The sequence below is a fragment of the Panthera uncia genome, chromosome B4, assembly GCF_023721935.1.
Source record: "Panthera uncia isolate 11264 chromosome B4, Puncia_PCG_1.0, whole genome shotgun sequence".
NCBI classification, from domain to species: Eukaryota; Metazoa; Chordata; class Mammalia; order Carnivora; family Felidae; genus Panthera; species Panthera uncia.
Genome location: NC_064809.1, coordinates 62,210,601 through 62,233,443, shown reverse-complemented (window position 1 = coordinate 62,233,443; position 22,843 = coordinate 62,210,601). Strand labels below are relative to the sequence as shown.

At 41.2% G+C, this 22,843-nt stretch overlaps 1 protein-coding gene across 3 annotated transcripts in view; it reads left to right on the top strand.

Moving 5' to 3' along the window:
• The first annotated feature begins 13,965 nt into the window (after positions 1-13,965).
• Positions 13,966-22,843, top strand: part of DENND5B (DENN domain containing 5B) — a 182,607-nt gene continuing 173,729 nt past the window's right edge. For all 3 annotated transcript variants that reach the window (XR_007456619.1, XM_049625243.1, XM_049625244.1), the window contains exon 1: positions 13,966-14,496. Coding sequence is in view for 2 of the 3 variants with exons in the window: in XM_049625243.1 (XP_049481200.1) it covers positions 14,376-14,496 (121 nt within the window). In the remaining variant the exon portion in view is untranslated. The remainder of the gene's footprint in view (positions 14,497-22,843) is intronic.

The window sequence follows — 22,843 nt, the reverse complement described above, 5'->3', positions numbered from 1 at the left end:
ACATTTATTTCTTTTTGAGAGACAGAGAGAGACTGTGAGCGGGGGAGGTACAGAGAAAGAGGGAGACACAGAATCAGAAGCAGGCTCCAGGCTCCGAGCTGTCAGCACAGAGCCCAACGCAGGGCTCGAACCCACGAACTATGAGATCATGACCTGAGCTGAAGTCAGACGCTTAACCAACTGAGCCACCCAGGCACCCCAAGAATTTTAGCATTTTAAAGCTGAGTGCAACATAGCAGTGTAAACAAACTGAAAGTCAGCCATGGCATTAGGAAAGATGTCAAGATATTTCTCTTTCCATTCTGGACTCAGAGAAATTATTTTCAAAAGCAGAGAGGTTGGATTTCAGTTTTGCTCTGTTTGTTTTGTCTTACAAATAATCAACTTTCTCCATTTCTAGTTCTTGTATAAAATAAATCAACCAACCAATCTATCAAATACAGGAATGTGATTTATAAGATATATTCATTTAACATACTTTCAACACAACAAAACAATGCAAGTATTGCATAGAAATTCTTAAACTCAAAAATTCAGATTCCTATAAAGTTCAATCTGAAAAAAATGTTGTATTACTGCTAAATATTATTGAAATTAGATGACTATAAGTAAAACTTGACATTACTGACTGTATATTATTTATAATAAGGTGTTCATTTTTTTAATGTTTGAAAATGGCAGTATGATGATGCTTTTAAAGAAGGCTTTATCTCTTAGATATATATACTACAGTATTTTCTGGTGAAATAATATGCTACCTGACAGTTTATTTCATTTTATTGTTGAGGGCTTTTTTTTTTTTAATTGAAATATAGTTGGCACACAATGTTACACTACCTTCAGTTCTGACAGTTGCTGTTAAACAATCTAGTGTGGTTGGGGTCAGGGGACAGCAGGGTTATAAACAAAATTGGTCATATGCTGATAAATGTTGAATCCAGGTAATAGATACATGAGGACTCATTATCCTATTCTTTCTACTTTGTGTATGTTTGGAAATTTCCATAACAAAAAGTTTAAGAAAAGAGCTCAATATTTATCCAATGTTTGGAGACTGTGGCTGCTGTTCAAAAAAGAACACACAAGATCCGAGACTGTAAATTGTTCTATATTTTACTCACTTGAAGTTTTTTTTTCTTCAAAGGATTTTGTGCAATTGTACGTTTCAAGACAAATATAAAAAGTAGTGTGTATTTATCCATAACCTCCTTTATAGTAAATCCTGGCACCTCCTATACACTTCCAAGCATAGCAATGAGAGTAAATAATTCCCCCTAATTTGGTCTTCTCACTCAACTGCTGTCACATTAATTGCTACTTTTGTGTAGCTACTGCCTGCCTGTAGCCACTGATAACATTTTAAAATATATCACTAGACAAGACAGATATTTTAGTGTCCAAATTCACATGTTAATTTAGCAAGCTTTCCATTTTTCAGTAATTATCTTTAGGTTAGAATTTTTAAATTCTGTTATTGACTTAGTTCTTTATTATAATCCAATCGTATTTTGCCTTGGAGGAGTCTTCAAAACTCACTTTTTACCCACCAGTGTTGAAAAGGTCACTCCATAATATTTTAACATTCCTATATATAAATTATATAATATACACGTATGTCAGTAAATAAGATATTCTGAACCCTTTACACTGCTTCTCCACCCCCTCGTGAGGACATAATGCAAAGATGGCCGACTGCAAACCAGGAAGAGGGCTCTCTCCAGACACGCAATCTGTTGGCACCATAATCTTGGAATTCCCAGATTTCAGAATAGTCAGAAATAAATTTCTATTGTTTAAGCCACCCAGTCTATGGTAATTTGTGACAGCAGCCCAAACTAAGACAAAGAATTTCTGTTTTATAAGCCTGGATAGTCAACAATTTTGTGTAATGATAAAGAGGTAAGCAAAACCAAATTTAAGGACAGAGCAGCTAAATACAAGGAGTTGAAGTTATTTAATTCAACTCAAACCTTGAAGAAATGAGAATATACATTTTAAAAGGTTTCAAGCTCCTGTTTTTTCACTACTAGATAATGCTCTTTCCTACTCTTAGTTAATAACATGCATGTCTAAAATTAAGCCTCTTGTGTTGCCTTGGATTCTGTTACTTTAAATAGGCACCCACCAGATTATAATTTTTACTTGTTTGAAGATTGTTGGAGTCTGATATTAATTTTTTTCCTGCCAAAAAAAAAAAATATCACAATGGGCAAGCTGGAAGTCAGAAACAATTATTCAGCATAGTACAATTAAATTGGCTTTTCTCCCGGCATCTTTCTTGCTACCTTTAATTATTGTTTGAGTCTGAAGTTCAAGGAAATCGTCATAGGACAAGAATTCTTTAAAAGAGAGAGAGAGACCATTGTTTTTCTAAAACAGAATAGATACTTTTCACAGTATATTCCAAAAAAACTATTATGTAAGCTAAAATTGCTCCCTGGAAATGATGCCTACTGAGGGGGCTATCAGCTTGAAGGGTAACAGTTGCTTCAATGTGAGCTAGGGTGAATAAACATCCTGACATTTCTCTCTAGGACCTGAAGCCTAATTCAATGATGGGATTATGTCTAAATTGCTAAACTGAAAATAATTACCTCAGGAATAGTTATATTGATTATGACTGAAAAGCACAGAGGATCCGCCTTCTATTTTTAGTTTAAATGTACATTCTTTGTTGAGGAAGCTGAGGGATGCATTTAGTCAACCAAATTTCTGAAAGAATAAACTGTGGTGTATGATTGTGAGGAAAGAGAAAACAGTTTGTGACCTCCAGAAGCTCTCAGCGACACAAGTTAGAAAGAAAAGATTTATACACCTGAATTAATTAATATTGGAATACTAAATTGTATGGGACTAATTACAAGTGCCTCTGAATTCAGAGTGGGAGCAAATGAATGAGTATGATAACCATGATTTAAAAGAGGTGTTAGAAATTGTATGTTAAGTCTGGAACTGAAAACTCAGTTTCAAATTCTGGCATGTGGTAAGGGTCTAAAGATACTGCATCCAAAATATTCTAGTTAGCTATCCAATTCAGTGCTTTCAACTATAAAGTTTATAGATGAAATTGGGAAAGATTACAAATTTATAACAGGAAATCAAGTTCATCATTGATTAACCAAATTAAATGTTTCTGATGATTGAAAATTACACATACATAAACGTACATATTTTGCTTCATTTCAATATTTATTTACATTCTTGAGACTATTTTGGACCTACATATGTGCAGAACAATATATCTATAGGACTTTTACTCATTTATAGTAAGCACACAGTAAGAATTGTTGAATAATGATCATGCATACATGTGTATATATGCATATATGAATAGATATAGTCATTTGAATTAGTCTCAATAAGTCAATAAAATAATTACAAGTTTGAGTTATTTATATACAATGGCCATGATTCACAATATTGATGATCTTTTCTCACAGAAAAATACATACATATACTTTACAAAGAAAGGTTTTGAATTAAAAAAGCGATAGATACCTTTTGTATCTATTGTAAAAATTTTCAACAATACTGAAATATGAGAAAAAAGGTGGAAGACTTTCATGTTTTTCTAAAGCGCAGACATGTATACAGCTTATTTTCAACACAATAAGATCATACTATATGTTTTTCTTTCTTGATTTTTCCATTCAATTATATATTACATAATTGTTTCCTATCAGGGCAACCTCATCGCTAGCATTGCATTGTATAGATATACCAGAATTTTTTTAGAATGTTTATTTATTTTTGATAGAACTCACACGAGAGCAGGGGAGGGGCAGAGAGAGAGGGACACAGAGGATCCGAAGGGGGCTCTGTGCTCACAGCAGAGAGCCAGATGTGGAGCTCCGGCCTATGAACCGTGAGATCATGGCCTGAGCTGAAGTTGGACACTTAACCTACTGAGCCACTCAGACGCCCCTAGATATACCAGAATTTATGCAACCATTTCCTCCCGGTGGATATAGAATTGTCTCTCCTTTTTTAATATCACAAATAGCGTTTCAGGGAATATCACTGCACGTATATCGTTTGTGTGTTTTTATAGGAGAGATTCTGAGAAGCAGAATTGATGAATCAGAAGGTATGAGTGTTCTAAATTTTGATAAAAACTACACATTTGAATTCTTGTATTCTTGTATTCTCAACCTTCGGTTAGTAAGAAGGAATACAGCCAACCAAGGAAAATGTTTTCTATAGAAAACATCTTACTAAAATATCTTACTCATCCAATGGACCCTGATTCTAGGGGACAGCCTGCCTTGCCCCCCTGAGGCTCTAGTGGCATAACACTGTCACCTCCTTAAGAGACGGCCCTGGGATTTTTTCCAGAATATGGAATTATATATTTCTTTCCTATTAAATTTAGGATATGTTTTGTTTTTTTTTTTAAGTGAAAGGGAACTTAGAGATTAACCCCCTAATATTTGGGGCATACTTTTATTTGCAAGTAAAAGAAATAACTCCAACTGGCTAAAACAATAAAAGGAGTGTAATTGGCTTACATTCACTGACAAATGACAGATATTGGGCACGCTTCCTGTGTGATTTGATCCAGGGTTCATGATATGATTTGCTTTTTAGAATTTCTCTTGGCTCTGCCCTATTCTGTATGTTGGCTTCATCCTTGGCCTGGCCTTCCTTACAGGGAGGGCGACCAGCAATTCTAGGGACTGAATACTTCCTTATTTCTATCCTGAATCCCACACTAATTAGACCAACTTGGGATAACTGTCCATCCCCGAATCAATATCTCTTACAAGGGAAATAGGTCCACAAACCCTCAACCTAGAGCTAAGTGTAAGGCCAATCCCACCCAAACAATATGAATGCTACATAGTAAGGGAGGAGGGGAATGGATGCTGATTAAACAACCACTTCTTAGGGAGGAACTTCCTTTCCTCTTGCCTCAGGTTTCCACAGAGAGGAACTTCTAAAGAAGTAACCCCTTCTTTACTCCTCCCCTGACTGGTGGATACTAAATTCTGGCATTCATGTTCATTTCTCCACTGGATAGAGCTAATCTAATGAAAGGTTGCAAGCACTGGAGATTTAGCTATTTTTTTTTCTTCCTGGAGTTTAAATGGGACAGCAATACTGGGATAAATGTGGATCCTTTGCAGGCTCAAATATCCCCTGCTGTGTGCTGTGCTAGGGTCTGGCATAGGGGAGGAGGAGGTTAGAGGGACAGGGAGTAAATTAGCAGTAAGGCTTTTTGTCCACAGGTCTAAATTTCTCTCTTCTAATCAGCTTTATTGATAATAGAGTCTGTATTTTGTTCTCTACCTCTTGGTGTCCTGTGTCTTTACTTCTCAATTGGTTCTGATCTTGAGGCAGAGAGACGAAGTTGCTTATTGACCTTTTAAAACCCAATATTGCACCATTTCAGGTTCTGGTCTTTTCGAGGCTTTTCCTTCCCATGGATGGAAACACCTGAATGTGATTTTCCAGGCCTATTCTTACCCCATTTTCTGCTTCAAATCTAGACCTTCTACCCAATCTAGTCCCTGCATTTTCTATGTAGAATTTGTTATTATGCTTATGTTATTGGAATTGGGCTTCTGTCTTATATGCGAAGTCACTCTCTCTTGATGAGCCCTAGGTCCCATGTATGTTGGGTCCAACTTTGGTAACCTAGGTCTCCAGTTCCTTTTTCAGACTGGACCTTGGCCAGTTCCCCTCTATGTTATTTTCCTAGGGCTGCTGCAACAGATTACCATAAACTTGGTTACTTAAAAGAACAGAAATTGATTTCCTCAGTTCTTGAGGCCAGAAGGTCAAAATTAAGGTACCAGCAGTGTTGGTCCCTTTGGGAGGCTGTGAGGGAGAATCCAGTTCATGACTCTCTCCTGGCTTCAGGGGTCTCCAGGGAAATCTTGGCATTCCTTGGTTTGTGGCAACATCACTCCAATCTCTGCCTCTGACTTCACATGGTCTTCCCTTCTGTGTCTATAAGGACATCAGAATTGGATTTAGGGACTACACTGAATCCAGAAGCCCTCATCTTGAATCCTTAACTTTTTTTTTTTTTTTTTTAAGAGAGCTCCATGCCCAATGTGGGGTGGGGCCTGAATTTACAACCCTGAGATTAAGAGTCAGATGCTTCAGGGCACCTGGCTGGCTCAGTCAGAAGAGCATGCAACTTTTGACCTTGAGGTCGTGTCCCCATGTTGGATATAAAGATTACTCAAATAAATAAAAACTTAAAAAAAGAAAAAGGTGCTTGTGGATCAGTTGGTTAAGTGTCTGACTCTTGGTTTTGGCTCAGGTCATGATCTCTCAGTTTGTGAGACCGAGCCCCACGTCAGGCTCCACGCTGATAGTACAGAGCCTGCTTGGAATTCTCTCTCTCCCAATCTCTCTGCCCCGCCCTCCTCACTTGCAGTCTCTTTCCTTCTCCCTCTCAAAATAAATAAATAAACTTAAAAAAAAAAAAAAAAAAAGAGTCGGATACTCCACTGACTGGGCCAGCCAGGCACCCTGAGATCTTTGAATTCATTACATCAGCAAAGACCCTATCTCCAAATAAGGTTCTACTCACAAGTAACAGAGATTAGGACTTGGACATATCTTTTGGGAAGACACAATTCAACCCATACACCCTCTTCACTTTTTAGTCCACCTGGAGAAACTGACTCCTGTGACTTCCTGAAGCTCACTGCTTGCACAGACTTCTGAATGCTGCCTGCATTGGAGCCTCCCTTCCGCTCTCCTTTTCAACAACTAAATCTTATGACCCCTTTTGTTTACTGTCTAGACACCATCTAGGGATGTGGCTCACCTTGAACGCCAGGTTTGACTGCCAAACTCCAACTATCCTATTATCTGAGCACAGACTCAGGGTCCACCCCACCCCATCACTCCGCTATTTATCATACATCACTGAGTGTGTCCATGGCTAGGGTCTAAAATCCCCACTGCTGCATATGATTATAATTGGTCATGTCCTGCTGTATTCTGAGGTGCTACCCAAGAAGCACTAGACCTCTTAGAAATCTCATTAAGAATTTCAAATATTTAGTGGGGTGCCTGGGTGGCTCAGTCAGATGAATGTCCAACTTTGGCTCAGGTCATGATCTCACAGTTTGTGGGTTCGAGCCCCGTGTTGGGCTCTGTGCTGACAGCTCAGAGCATGGAGCCTGCTTCAGATTCTGTGTCTTCCTCTCTCTCTGCCCTTCCCCCACGCATGCTCTGTCTCTGTCTCTGTCTCTCTCTCTCTCAAAAAATAAGCATTAAAAAAGTAAAAAAAAAAGAAAAAGAGAAAAAAGAATTTCAAATATTTACAATAATATCCAAGCACTATTTTTCTGATGCCATAAATTCTGTTGAAGTAAACTAATGAGGTATTGTACATTAAAATATTTAGCTCAATGCCTGGCACATAGAAACACCTTCCATCTATTCTATATTTTCTGTGTACCATGCACGAGGCTAAGCATGTATCTTATCTCCTTTAAACTTTACAACAACCCTATTTTGATCTCTATTGTACAAATAAGAAAATTAAAACTTAATAACCTTAAGCAAGTTGTCTTACAGGCAAGGAAGGAAGAAGTGAGATCGGAACACAGGCAGTGTGACTCTGGAGGCTGTCCCCTTCACCAGCACACCTAACTGCCTCAAAAAAAGCCAGCTGAAAAATGAAAATTGAACAAGATTTTTGCAAGAATTTAAATCAGTTCTTGTCAGTCAACTAAAATGATTGGAGCTTTGGAATTGCAACATTTTGAAACATAGAATGCAATTAAAAATTGCCATATATATTTTGGCTATTTTTTCTTTTTAAATAGACTTTATTGAAGTATAATTTACATATATGAAAATGCACCCATCTTAAGAGGATAATTCAATGAGTTTTGACAAATGTATGTATCTGTGAAATGACCACCATAATCAAGATATAAGATTTTTCCTGGGTGCCTGGGTGGCTCAGTAGGTTAAGCGTCTGACTTCAGCACAGGTCATGATCTCACGGTTCGTGGGTTCCAGCCCTGCATCGGGCTCTGTGCTGATAGCTCGGAGCTTGGAGCCTGCTTCAGATTCTGTCTCCTTCTCTCTCTGCCCCTCCCCCGCTTGTACTCTGTCTCTCTCTCTCAAAAATAAACATTAAACACATATATATTATATGTATATGTATATATATATAAAATACATATACATATAATATATATATAAGATTTTTGCATCCTCCAAAAACTTCCCTTGTGCTCTTTTGTGGTCAATTCCCTACCCCACCCTACCCCTGACCCCAGGCTGCCATTGATCTGCTTTCTGCCCATTTTAGAACTTCATATAAATTCACGAATGCACTATGGACTCATCTGGATCTGGCACCTTTTGTTCAGCATATTTTTGACAATCGGCACCTGGTTGCATGTACCAGTAGTTCATTCCTCGTTACTAATGAGTAGTAACTAATGGTGTGAGTATATCACACCATATTTATCCATTCACCTGATGATGGACATCTGGATTATACATCTGTCAAAAGACAAAAACCAGTCATTTGAGCAGGAAAATGTAATATAATTGTTGACTAGTAAAAGGTGGTTAATGATGTAAAGGGGTAAAAGAAGAACTAGAAGTAGTAAGCAGGGTGAAGGACAGCAGACTCAGGAGGAGCCAAAAACTTACAAGAGGATGTCCTGCCCCTCACAAGGCTTTGATTCTGACCTCTTTGAAAACAGGGTGCCTGATTCTTCCTATTGATATTCCCCCAAATCACATTTACATATATGCTCTTTTGGCTGCAAGTGCCAGAATTCTAATTTAAATTAGCTTAGGCAAAAAAGTCAAATTCATGATAACAATACAGGATGCTTGCTCTGTCTTCTGTGTTCTGGCAGCCTCATTCTTCTCTCTTACCATCTTTCTTCATATAATAGAAATGTGACCACTGATACCTCCTGAGATGTTCAGCTTACAACGTTGGTCACCTGCAGAGAGACCACTTCAACTCTCTGGGCCCCAAGCCCAAGATCAATGGCAAATGGCTCATTGGCCCAGGTTAGGCCACAAGCCTTCTAGATCAGTCAGCTGTTGTAGAGAGGAGGGAGAAATGTGTATGTGAAGTTATATCATATCATTGTAGCTTCTGAGAGAACAATTTGGATGGAATGAAGGAAAAGGGCTCTCGGAAGAAGAAGGCAATCCTGAGGAAACAATTACATATAAATCTACTATCGTATTATTGGGGGAAAAAAGTGTGAAAATACGACTAGATGATGAATAGGAACTAATGTTGTATATTTTATGTGAGGTAAAGGGAGAAAAGAAGTTCTGGCGATTTCACTGAGAAAGTAAGGAGACATTCATGTGAAACTTCAGATAAACAGACATAATCAAAATGTCAACAAATATTATGCCTCATTTACTTTCAGTACTTCAGTAAAAAAAAATAAATGAAGCAAAATGACAATGTTAATATTAAAACTAGGTGATAAGTATATAGAAGTTCATTATTCTCAGGGCGCCTGGGTGGCTCAGTCAGTTAAGCGGCCGACTTCAGCTCAGGTCATGATCTCGCGGTCCGTGAGTTCGAACCCCGCATCGGGCTCTGTGCTGACCGCTCAGAGCCTGGAGCCTGTTTCAGATTCTGTGTCTCCCTCTCTCTCTGACCCTCCCCCGTCCATGTTCTGTCTCTCTCTGTCTCAAAAATAAATAAACGTTAAAAAAATTTTTTTTTTTAAAGAAGTTCATTATTCTAGTCTGGTTATATTTGAAAATTTTTCATTATATAAAAAGAAGAAAAAATTATCAAGTTCCAAAGTGGATCACTAAAAAGAAGTAAGCAGCATACAAGAGAAAGATTAGTCAACTCAGATAAAGAGATTTCAGAGCACTATAGATATTAGAAGTGAAAAGGCCTTTAAGATCCTACAGCGCAGTCTTTCAGGCTTCGCTCCTAGTTCTGCCACTAACAATGTATGTTTTGGGTAAATCACCAAAATTCTGTAAGAGTCACATATTTTTATTTGTAAAATGAGAAGACTGGCTTAGCTGATCTCAAATATTCTGTGTCAAACCCACTCAAAGCTAGGTAAACTAGCATTCAGGCATCAATCCATGAGGTAACTAGAAGAGTGTAAAAACGTGAATCAACCCTACTCCCCTGGCATTCAGGGTTCTTCATGCTCTGGAGCCAAGTGAACTACGGTCCTCTAGACACTCCCTCCCCCCCTCAACATACTTACACATTTTTTACCCCAGTCATTTCTTCTGTGCCTGGAATGTCCCCCTTCCCATCTCTAACTCATAACATCCTATTGCTTTTGTAAGACCCATCTCAAATATTATCACTTTCATAATAATATCTTATTGAATTCCTTAATAAGATTTGACATTTCTGCTCAGTAAATCCTATGTTGCTTCTTGAACTTGTCATGTGGAATATACCATATTTTACTTTTTATCTATTTTTGGTTATTTATTTGAGAGAGAGAAAGAGAGAGCATGGTGGGGGGAGGGGGGGACAGAGAGGGGCAGAGAGAGAGGGTGAGAGAGAATTTTAAGCAGACTCCACACTGTCAGCCCAGAGCCCAATGGGGGGCTCAATCTCACCACTGTGAGATCAGGACCTGAGTGGAAATCAAGAGTCAGAGACTTAACTCACTGAGTCACTCAGGTACTCCTCTATTTTTGGTCTTTTAATTATTTTTGAAAATTATTTTCCTTTCTACTAGACTATAAACTCCTGAAGAGGAGGGATTATGTCTTTTTAAATTTCATATTCTCAAAGCATTAGCACAATAACTTACACAAAAGGAAAATTAATAATATCGAATTCATTATAAAAGGTAAAAACAGATTTATGCAAAATTGTGAGTCAGCTATTTTCCTACCAAGCTCTTATTGGCATAAACTACCCTTTTTCTAAAACTATGATGAGAGAATATGATTACCAATTTTCCAAATCAACTTCTGCAGTGATAAGATTTTCCCAGAAAGCAAAAACCCCGACAGAAGAAAATGGCACTCAGGATTTCCTTTTGTTGGAATTGTGATTATTTGGCATGTTTTGTGCTACTTAAAGGTTAAAGTTGGGATTATTGCCTCTACTGCAGGTTCTTAATTCAGGCAGCAAATACGCAAGAGACAATGGCAGAATGGAAGGCAATGCTCTAAGTATCTGGGTAATGATTTGTTATCTCCGATGGATTCTGGTAATTCCTTAAATGGAGGGCATGATTTATGCTTGGAGTAGCTGAACTCCACTAAGGTCCGCTGTCCGCAGAAAGCTAAAGAATGAGTAATTGAGCACTGGTAACCTGGTGGTGTAGAGTGATTCTGGTTATTAGTAAAATGCGGTCCAATGAATGTCTGCGGCTCTGAAGTTACTTTAGCAATTCCTTCTGTTTTGGTTTTGTGTATGTGTGGATGGCCTGGTGGAGGTGAAGAAAGGTACTGACAAGGGTTGTCTCAGCATGGGAAGAGGTATACGATCCCTCTCCTCCTCAATACAACTTAAATATTTTGGATGACTTATTTCAAGTCATTTTTATTTGTTTAGTGAAATTATATCTATGTCATTATTTTACAGGAAAATATGTATGCAATGATATATAGTTATTCTTGATTATCCTTTTATTTCATTGCAAGTTAATGCAGAATATACCTACACAGTGTAATTCTGAAGTGGTAATTAGGAATGCATGCAGGTAGGGGCACCTGGGTGGCCTAGTTGGTTAAGCGCCTGACTTTGCTCAGGTCATGATCTCACAGTTCATGGGTTCCAGCCCCCGTCGGGCTCTGTGCTGACAGCTTGGAACTTGGAGCCTGCTTCGGATTCTGTCTCCCTCCCTCTCTGCCCCTCGTCTGCTCACACTATGTCTCTCTCTCTCAAAAATAAACATTAAAAAAAATGTCTTAAGAAAGGAATGCATGCAGGTATTTTCAAATTAGTTTAATTTTGTAATGTGTGACTCTTGGAAGCTTTGGGAAAGATTTTAGAGATTTTGTCTATTTTGATGGGATTTATATATCATAATTGAATAAATTCTGTTCGGATTTCTATTTTTTCATCTTAAAGATATTAATGCAGGGCTTACAAGCTCCTAAATCCATTGCTTTTCTTTCTTTTTTTTTTTTTCTAAGCAGGCTTCACACCCAGCCTGTAGCCTAACATGGGGCTTGAACTCACCACCCTGAGATCAAGAGCTGGGTTAAGATCAAGTCCGATATTTAACCAAATGAGCCACTCAGGTGCCCCTACTTGCTTTTCAAGTGAACAAAAAATGACATCTCTCTTGGCTAGTGGAAATGGTAAATTAGTTTTCTTTCTTTCTTTTTTAATGTTTATTTATTTATTGTTGAAAGAGAACGGGGGAGGGGCAGAGAGAGAGGGAGAGAGGATCCCAAGCAGGTTCTATGCTGTCAGTGCAAAGCCCAATGTAAGGCTTGAACTCACGAACTGGGAGATCATGACCTGAGCAGAAATCAAGAGTCGGATGCTTAACTGAGCCATCCAAGTGCCCCGGTAAATTAATTTTCTATTGTGCTTTGTTTGATTAGTCTAGAATCTAATATTCTGTAAGAAGCTATCACCAAAAATAGGAGAAACACACATCCCAGTGACTCCCTCTCTTTCTTATTAGTGAAATTGTTTTATGTATTTCAGTACTCTCTGTAGGAGGAAAAGCAATAATTGTATAACACCAAATTAGCATATGTTCACAAATGTTACAGATACTAAAGTTTGTATATTTTCTCATAGCATCAACAAGTTTTTTACTACCTGAATAACCTTTCTTTCATTCATTCATTTAATAAAAATAAATTAAGGGGCTTAATGGGACCAGGGTTCTTCTAGATACCAGAAATACGATGAAACACAGAGCATGACTTCTGCTCTCTGGAGCTTACAATCCAGCTAAGAAACAGAAAAAGTCATTACAAGTGCTTTGAAGAAAGTACAGGGTGCATTAGGAGCAAAAGGTCAATTACCCAGGCTGTGGTTCATTCTGATTTCTTGATTTTTCTTACATTTAAAAATTGAACAGAGAAAGTGAAGATACAGGAAAGTGAGGAAAGAAAGCTATATTAAATGATGGTATGCATGCATACATATCTTTCAGAAAAAAACATTAGTCAGTCAAATAATTGAGGTCCATTCTCTCAGTCTACCTCCCTGGAAGGGAGTGGTATTCATGATGCCCCCCACCTCTCACTATGCCCACCTTATACCCAAACCCTTAGAGTAGGGATTGGTACGGAAGGAATGACAATGTGGAAATGGAATCCACTGGGTTTTTCACCTTTCAAAGGAATAAAACCCGGTTAGTGAACTCCTGAGTGAAAAATCAGAGGGAAGAGCAGGGCAAGAAAGCCATGGCCTTGTGAGGAGCAGAGTTCAGGGTCTAATTCTTGTTGCCTTATCAGTCGCTGATTATACCTGCAGGGAGAGCTGATTATATCAACTGAGTACAGCGCTGGGGAACTGGAGTGCCTTGGCTACTTTACATTGACCTGGAAAATGTCAGGGTAAATTACAGAAGGGGAGCGGAGAGTAGGTAATCGTCCTTTTAGAAGTCTCAACGCTTTGTGGATATTAAGTTGTCACCAATTCACTAAGGATGGCTTGTGGATGGGGTGAGGGCTGAGGGAAAGATTCAAGGATTAAGGTCTTAAAACGAGACAGGCATCTGCACACGCCGCAGTTTAAAAGATGTTAATGGTCCAGGCCGTTGTGGGAAATGATCTCAGACCAGGTGGAACCTTCCCCAAAGCCGCATTGTTTTTTTCTTTTTAATTAGGATAGGTAGCATCTCCTTTAGAAGACAGAATCCTGCTCTGCGGCTAACCCCTCCAGTTGGCGGGCGGAGGCCAGCAGGCGTGTGTGCGGCCGCCCCCAGCGCCGCGGCCCCGGCTGGCGGGCATGAATCCTGCGCGCGCCAAGCGCTCCCTTGGAGTCCACGGGGCGCGCGCGCGCACACGGCCGAAGCGCGCGCTCCTGCACCTCGCGAGCGCGCTCCCCCCTCCTTCCCTTCCCGCCCCACGCGCAGGTCTTCGGCGCCCCCGCCCTCCCCGCGCTCCCACAGCCAGAACGCCGCTCAGCTGACCGGCGGGCGACAGACGCCTAGGCTTCCAGTTCGCAAGCGCAGCTACGGCGGCGCGAGCCTCTCACGCCGACACTCCCCCTGCGCGCCCCTCCCCCACCCTGGACCGGCTTCGGGACCGACTGAGCGCGAGCTCGCGGCCGCTTCTCGGGCGCCGAGCGTGGAGCGAGGCTGCGGTGACGAGCGGCGGCTGCGCGGCCATGGGCGCGCCGGTGTCGCCCTAGGACAGGCGCGCGGAGACCGCAGCCTAGGCAGCGAGCCTTCCCGAGCGGCGGCGGCGGCGGCAGCAGCGGTAGCGGCAGGAGCAGCTCGGCCGGGATGAGCGGCGCGGCGCCCGGCCCCGGCTCGGGCTCCTCCCCGGCCGCCTGCCGCTTCGCGCACTACTTCGTGCTCTGCGGGATCGACGCAGACAGTGGGCTGGAGCCCGACGAGCTGGCGGGTAAGGCCGGGCTGCGGCGGCGCGGGGGTCCCCTCAGGGACGTGAGGGACGCTGCGGGGACGCGCCGGAGGCGGGTTCTAGACAAAGTCGGCTCCCGGCGGCGCCCGCTCTCCATCCGGACTGGCGCTCGGGCGGCGATTTAATGACATTGTTATTTATTCCTCGTGCAGGGTGCGCTGCTGAGCCCGCGGGCGTCCTGCTGCTGAGGGCGCTCGCCTAGGGCTTTCGCCTCCCAGGCGCGGGGTTATTAATAACGGGGGCGGGGGCGGCCCCTAGGGCACGGCCCCCACCCCGCACGCAGGCCCCCTCACCCGCAGCTGCTCGCGGAGGCGGCGGGTGAGTCACCAGGCGCACCAACTCCCCGGCCTTGCTGCGATCCCGTGCATCCTACCTCCCTCCGCCTGGCTGCGAAGTTTCAGCCCTGGCACGTGACGCGGCGCTCAGACCCCTTCGGGGGAGGCGGCGACAGAGACCGCTGGGCGGCGGGCGTCGCGTCCACTGAGGCGGTGATGGCCTGCTGGGCGAGTGCAGGCAGGAGGCTGGTTGGACTTAACATCCTTGACTGTGCCGGGTCTGCGCCGCTTCCCGCCTCGCGTTCTGCGATGACGGTCGACTCACCTTTTGGAATCCTGTCTATTTGGCAGTGTCACGGGAGCTGGCGAGGACCTTTGGACGCTCGGGACTCGGCACGACGCTTTGTTGACACTGCCTACGCTGTTTCTGAGTTTAGTAGTTGGACATTCTCCCCTCAGTTGGGTGCACCGTGTGTTACTGCCTGGCTTTTCTTGGAGGAGCACCGTTGCCTTCTTTTTACTTACTTGATGGCGCAGTGCAGGGCTGAGCTGGGAACCGATGCTGGGAAAGGGGCCGTTAAAGGATGATTGTGTTGAGGGGGGGCGGGAGGGATGAGTGCGCAGTGTTGAGAGGAGGCCGTGGAGGAATGACCGATTTCATTTTTCACGCTCCTTTATGCTTGCCTTCTTGGGATCTAAATCTTGGTTTTTTGTTGTTGTTGTTGCTAATGGGTGACACAAGTGACATCTATCGCCTGAACTTTATCTGTGTCAGTGTCAAACACTTAGCTCATAGCCTTTCAGAACAGCTTGCTTTGGACATAGCATGCCTTATTGATTGCACTAATGTGTATTTTTGTTTTCTCTTTTACTTTTTTGGGAGTAGGAGAGGGGATTCAGAACAATGTATTAAATAATAAACAAACTAGACAAAAGTGTTCAGCTGTAAGGTCCACTACTGATCAACTCGTGTCTTAGCTAAGACAGTATCTTTTAAAGCCAGGCTCACAACAAAACATTTTCAACAAAAACTCTAAGTCTAGTTTTAGTTAAAGATTTTTTGGAAAAGAGGGATGAGTACCAGGTTTTTCTGTATGTGTAATTATATAGTCATGTTGTTTCTTCAATTAAAATTTCATGTACATATTAAGAATGGCTTTGTTAAGTGATAATGAAGTTAGAAAACATGTCTGCAGAGAGATTTGGAGAGATTCCTCTTTTGGGATTGAAGGGATTATTTTATTTTTCTAGAATCTTTTCTTCCCCAAACTTCGTAATCGTTTGTGGTACTGGATCACTTGGAGGCCTTTTGTCAGTAGTGATGATGAAAGGAAAAAGCCTGTATTTTTTCCTTATCTGTTTCCAATCTATATGCCTAGTAAAGCTAAAACACCTGTAGATGGGGCCTGGGACTCTTCAGGCACAGTGCAGATGGCTTTAATAAAATTAAGTAGTAAAAAATTAATTTTTAATTAATTTTTTAGACACCAACTGGCTTCTCATTTTGCAGTATTATTCATGAGTGTGGATGATTGAGATTTCTGCCCCTCATAATATTTGGCGTTTTGAAGTACTAATCACTTCTGCCTGATAATATTTCAGTACAATGATTCATTCACCAAATAGTTTTGAAAGCCTTAAGGTGTGGATTGTGTTATAGGCACTGGGGACAGCTATGAACAAAGCAGTCAAAAATCCCTGCCGTCATAGTGCTTACATTATAGTGTAAACAAAGAATGAAAATACAGAGTGCCAGATGTCAGTGAGTGCTATGAGGAAAAATACAGCAGGGAAGTGAGACTAGGGTAGTGCCAGCACAATGGTGGGATGGTGGGGTTGCAGACTTTAAATAAGATGGTTAGGGAAGGCCTCAGAAAAGGTGATCTTAGAACAGAGCCATGAGGGAGATGAGGAAGCAAGCCATGAGGATTGTCTTGGGGAACAGCATTGCAGACAGTACATGCAAAGATGAGGTGGGAGAGTGCCTAGTTTGTGCAGGTAACTGTAGGGACGCCAGGGTGGTTAGAGCTAAGTGGGGAGGAAAGTAGTAGATATGATCATAGAGAAAGGGTAGGGAGATTGTGTAGGGTCTAACAGACAATTGTTGAGCTTTTACTCTGAGATGGAAAACTACCAGGAGGTTTTGAGCAGTGGAAAGATAAGATTGGAAAGATTTGATGCACTCTCTGAAAGGATTGCGATGGCTCTCTTGTTGATTAGACTATGTCAAGGGCAAGGTTAGAAGCAGACCAGTTAGGAGGCTCTTTTTCATTATTTGAGGTGGGAGGTGTTGGTGGCTTGGATCAAAGCAGTAGCAGTGACGTGGTAAGAAACTGGATATATTTTGGAGGTAGAGCCAGCAGGACTTGCTGATGAATTGGATATGGTATTCATAGTCAAAGAAAGAGATCAAAGATGATTCTAAGATTTTTGGCCTAAACAATTTTAAACATCTCTATTTACTGAAATAGAAAGATGGATGGAGAAGCAGGCTGGAGATTAGCTCAGTTTTGGACGTGTTAAGTTTGAGGTACCCATTAGACATTCAAATGGAGATGTCAGGTAGGCAAGGCATCTCTCCCGCAGTCAAAATTTATATATAGACATGAGCTGAAAGCCATGAAATTGGATGACCCAAGGAGTGAGTATAGATAGAAAAGAGAAGAGGCTCAAGGACTGAATCCTGGAGATACTCCAACATTCAGAGGTGAGGAGGATGAAGAGGAAACAACCAGAAAGTGCGGCCAGTAAGATGAGAGGTAAACAAGAGAATGTAGTATCATGTTCTCAACTAACAATCTTCTTGACTGTTTCCACAGAGCTACATTTGAGGATGAGGAAACAAGGCCAGTGAGTTAGGCAAATTAGTCAGGAGGTTATTTTCTGTTTTGCTGCATTAATTTCAAAGTTAAATATAGTTAAGTTTCTATTTTACTTTTATGGAACTGATCTATTTTTATCACACTGTTTCTTAGCAAGTTGTCACCCTGCCTGTAGAAGGTCTAAGTTGACTTCTATTAAACATAAATTTTACTCATTGCTTTACAGATTTTTTTTCTTAACATATACATGTCCCTAGGATTCATGCTTTGCAGGTGGTGGGGCATTGAAATAAAATTAAGAACACAAATCATATGATGAAGTAATAGATAGACTAAGACCTTATGATAGAGTTATCAGGGCTTTAGATCGATTTTTAGACACTCCTCCCAGTAAAGGTTAGCTTTACCGACAGTGGGAAAGATTTCTTATATATATGTGTGTGTGTATACATATATACATACACACACACACATATATATATACTTATATATATACGTATATACACACATACAGATATACTGGTATTTCCTATTGTCCTTTCTTTAGCTCATCGTAGCTGTTGTGCTTTTCCTATTCACTGCATATTTTTAAAATGCACTGTATCCATAAAAAAGTCCTTTTGATATTAAAGTAGAAATATTTAAATTTTATTTAAGTATTAAATATATGAAAAGGATTTCAAATTGGTTATTGCATAAGACGAAAGGAGGTGTAAATAGAAGTTGTTAGAATTAGTTGACATGAAGGCAGACGACATTTTGAAATTTTCTTTTATGTCTCTTACTCCCTCTAAGACCTAGCTGTAGGAATTTACATGGCTTGATTTACAGCAACAAATCTTTTAGGCAATTAGAAAAATGAAGGACCTTTATTTGAGTAACATAAATACGCAAGCCCCCGGAGGGGCCTTACGGTCTTTGCCCTCTCTCTTTCATAGAACCGTATACACAGTGTTTAATAAGTGAATGAGTATAAAGTTTACATATGAGTCCACAAATTGTGTGGTGACCAGAATATTTTAAAGCATTTCAGCGGTGGGGCGCCTGGGTGGCTCAGTCGGTTGAGTGTCCAACTTTGGCTCAGGTCAGGAGCTCACAGTCTGTGAGTTTGAGTCCTGTGTCGGGCTCTGTGCTGACAGCTCAGAGCCTGGAGCCTGTTTCAGATGCTGTGTCTCCCTCTCTCTCTGCGCCTTCCCTGCTCACACTCTCTGTCTCGCTCGCTCTCTCTCTCTCTCTCTCTCTCTCAAAAATAAATAAACGTTAAAAAAAATAAAGCATTCCAATGGTAGCATAGATTCAGTTCTGCTGAGGGATACTGAAGTATGACGGGTGCAATCCCTGTCACAGGCCTTTGTTTAGATATCTTCCTTGGTGCCTCTATTTATTTTTAGCTTTGGTTGTCTTGGGTGTGGTTTCCAGAAGAGCTTTGAGGCAGTGAAGACTATGGTCTAAATTCAAATACAGTTAACCCTTGGTTAGGAGGGCTGAACCCCCCTACACAGTTGAAAACCCACATATTATCTTTTGACTCCTCTAAAACTCGAGAAAACTTACCGATAACATAGTCAACACACATTTTGTACATTACATATATTATGTAGTGTATTCTAACAATAAAATAAGAAAGAAAAGAAAATGTTATTAAGAAATGTTATTGTAAGGAAGAGAAAATACATTTGCAGTACTATGCTGTATTTATTTTTTAAAATTTGCACATAAGTGGACCTTCACAGTTCAATCATGTGTTGTTCAAAGGTCAACTGTACAAAATTTAGTTGAGACTGACAGTATGATGCCATAATAGTCCTGGAAGGGACCTCGGACATCATTTATCAGGGAAGAAACCAAGGCTAAGAGATTAAGGACCCTCTCAAAGAACACATTTGACTGGCAGCAGACAGACAACTAGAGCCTGGTTCTTGTAGTACACTACTAGGCTCCATAGTTATTTTATTTAAGTTCAGAAAAAAGATGAGCTTGACTTGAGTTTAGCAAGCATTTCAGGCTTGCCTTTATTCCAGACTACATGTCATAGTTAAGACTGCTAAAGTATGACTTTAAAAGCAATGGCCTCATGTACAGGCTTGGGTGGGTTAGAGCTGCCCTGATATGACCACCATTGGAGGTATCTTGGTTGTTATCTGTGTTGACATTATTAATCTTAAAAATAAAGCCGCCAAGTTATTTTACCAGGAAAAATGGGTTTATTCAGGAATAGCAGAGAATTGCAATTCAGGACATGCAAGCCACAGCAAAACCATAGGCAAGTCTGGAGAAGAAAGTAGAGTACTCCTCTTTTACAAAGGAAAGAGGGGAGTCGGGGAGGGCCTCTTATAAACACAAAGTCCATTGGAGTAAACTGGGAATTCAAAATGTGGTGGCTTTGCAGTGTCACTGAATTGTAACAGTCTCTTATTGGGTGGGCTGTTGCCAGGCGAGGAGAAAACCTTTCTTCCTTCTGCTGAGGCAGTATTTTAGACTTGCAAGATCTCTTTCTGTTGGTTCTGCAATCGAAAAAGTGTGGACAAAGGAAGGTATGATTGTTTGTGAAACCATAATTAGAGCTGGATGCACAGGCAGAAGCCAGAGTCCAATCCTGGCCTGATACTTAGGACATCTGTGGGCTTCAGTGTTTTCATCTATTTTGAATGGGTAAATGAAGTGACTGATTTCTGAACATACCACCCCTCTCTTTCATGAGCCTGAACTTGTTTTTGAGTGAAAAAACTAAATATATCTATTTAAAAAAAATTAATTCTAGATGACGTAGAGTAGACTTCACATAGTCAGTGAAGCAACTGCCTTCAGCTCAGGTCATGATCTCATGGTCCATGAGTTTGAGCCCAGCATTGGGCTCTGTGCTGACAGCTCAGAGCCTGGAGCTGCGTCAGATTCTCTGTGTCTCCTTCTCTCTCAGCCCCTCCCCTGCTCCCACTCTGTCTCTCTCAAAAATAAATAAACATTAAAAAAAATTTTTTTTAATGGCATAGTGTACAAGAACTGATATATACCACATATGCCACATGAGGACCGATTGAGAAATTAAAATTTCAGCCACAGGGGTGCCTGGGTGGCTCATTCGGTTAAGCACCAGTCTTCAGCTCAGGTCATGATCTCACGGTTTGTGGGTTTGATCCCCTCGTGGGGTTCTGTGCTGACAGCTCAGAGCCTGGAGCCTGCTTCAGATTTTGTGTCTCCCTCTCTCTCTGCCCCTCTGCCATTTGCACGTGCATGTGTGTGTGCTCTCTCTCAAAAATAAACATTAAAGAAAAATTTTAAAAATTTCAGCCACAAGGAAAGGGAAAAAAAAAGGTCTATGCAGTTCCCTTTATAGGAAAGGTGCAGTTTTTTTTTTTTTAATTTTTTTTTAACGTTTATTTATTTTTGAGACAGAGACAGAGCATGAGTGGGGGAGGGGCAGAGAGAGAGAGGGAGACACAGAATCGGAAGCGGGCGCCATCAGCACAGAGCCCGACGCGGGGGCTCGAACTCAGGGACCGTGAGATCGTGACCTGAGCTGAAGGCGGACGCTTAACCGACTGAGCCACCCAGGCGCCCTGGAAAGGTGCAGTTTTTAATAAGCTTTTTGAAATATTATATCAGTTCACAGACTCTCAATTACTATCTATATTGGTTCTTAGGGAGCCAGGGACCCCTGTTTGAAATCACTGTATTAGATAATCTCTAGAAGTCTGTACTAGTAGTATACGTGACACTGCCAGTTATCCACAAAATAGGCAGTGGGATCTAAGAATAATTTTTTCGGCTTAAAATTCTTCAGTAGCTTCCTTTGTATTTGGATTAAGATTCAAACTCTTTACCCTGTGTCTCAGTTTGTTCAGGCTGCTATAACAATACTATAGACTGGGTGGCTTGTAAATAACAGACATTTATATCTCACAGTTCTGGAGGCTGGGAGTCCAAGTTCAAGGTGCTAACAGATCCTGTGTCTGGGGAGGGCCCTCTTCCTGGTTCATAGATGGCCCTCTTATGTGGAAGGGCTGAGAGAGCTCTCTGGGATCTCTTTTATAAGGGCATGAGTCCCATTCATGGGGGCTCCACCCTCATGACCTAACCATTTCTCACAGGCCCCATCTCCAGATACCATCACATTGGTATTAAATTTCAACACACGAATTTTGGGAGACACACAGATATACAGCACCCTGGTTTGCAAAGCTCTTCATGATCTGGTCTTTACCTACCTTTCCAGCTTTTTCTGACTGGATCATTCTTCCTGCTGTGTTGGTTTTCTTGAAGGTCCTTAAAAACAGCAAGCCGTTCTTGTCTCATGGCCTGTTCATCTTCTCTCCTCTCCCGGGAATCCTCTTCCCCTAGACCAGTATTGTCCATTATAAATATAATATGAGACACATATGTAGTTTAAAATTTTTAATAGCCACATTCAAAAAAAGGTAAAAAGAAACAGGTGATATTAATTTTAATGGTGTATTTTATTTATCTATCTAGGATATTATTTGAGCATATAATCAACATGAAAATTATTGAGATATTTAACATTCTTTTTTTTTCTTACTAAATCTTAAAAATCTCAAAATCCAGTGTGTATTTTACCTCATATCTCAGTTTGGACTAGCCATGTTTCAAGTGTTTAATAGCCACTAGTGGCTGGCTACCCTCTTGGACAGTGTAGCCCGACATCTTGGCAAGATGTGCTGCTTCTCCTCATTCAGGTCTCTGCACAAGTATTACCTCCTCAGAGTTGCCTTCTCAGGCCATCCTGTATAAGATAGTGTCCTTCTTTCCCCTGCTTGCCCCACTCTTGCCAGTAACCCTGCTTTATTTTCCTCATAGCACTAATGGTTCCTGGCAATATATTGTAAATGCATTTATTTACTTCACCTTCTTTCTCCTTTTGATGTTTTTATTTTTGAGAGCAAGAGAGACAGAGCGTGAGCAGGGAGGGGCAGAGAGAGAGGGAGACAGGATCCCAAGCAGGCTCCATGCTGTCAGGGCAGAGGCTGACCTGGGGCTCGAACTCAAGGACTGTGAGATCATGACCTAACCTGAAATGAAAAGTTGGATGCTTAACTGACAGCCACCCGGGTGCCCCATGATTAATTCTTCAAAAAGGTATTTTTCAGTTTTGGGGTGAGCTACTAAAGTTTCTTCTTTTTTAAACAATATTTATTTAGGGTACCTGGGTGGCTCAAACATCTGACTTCAGCTCAGGTCATGATCTTGGGGTTCGGGAGTTCAAGCCCCACATTG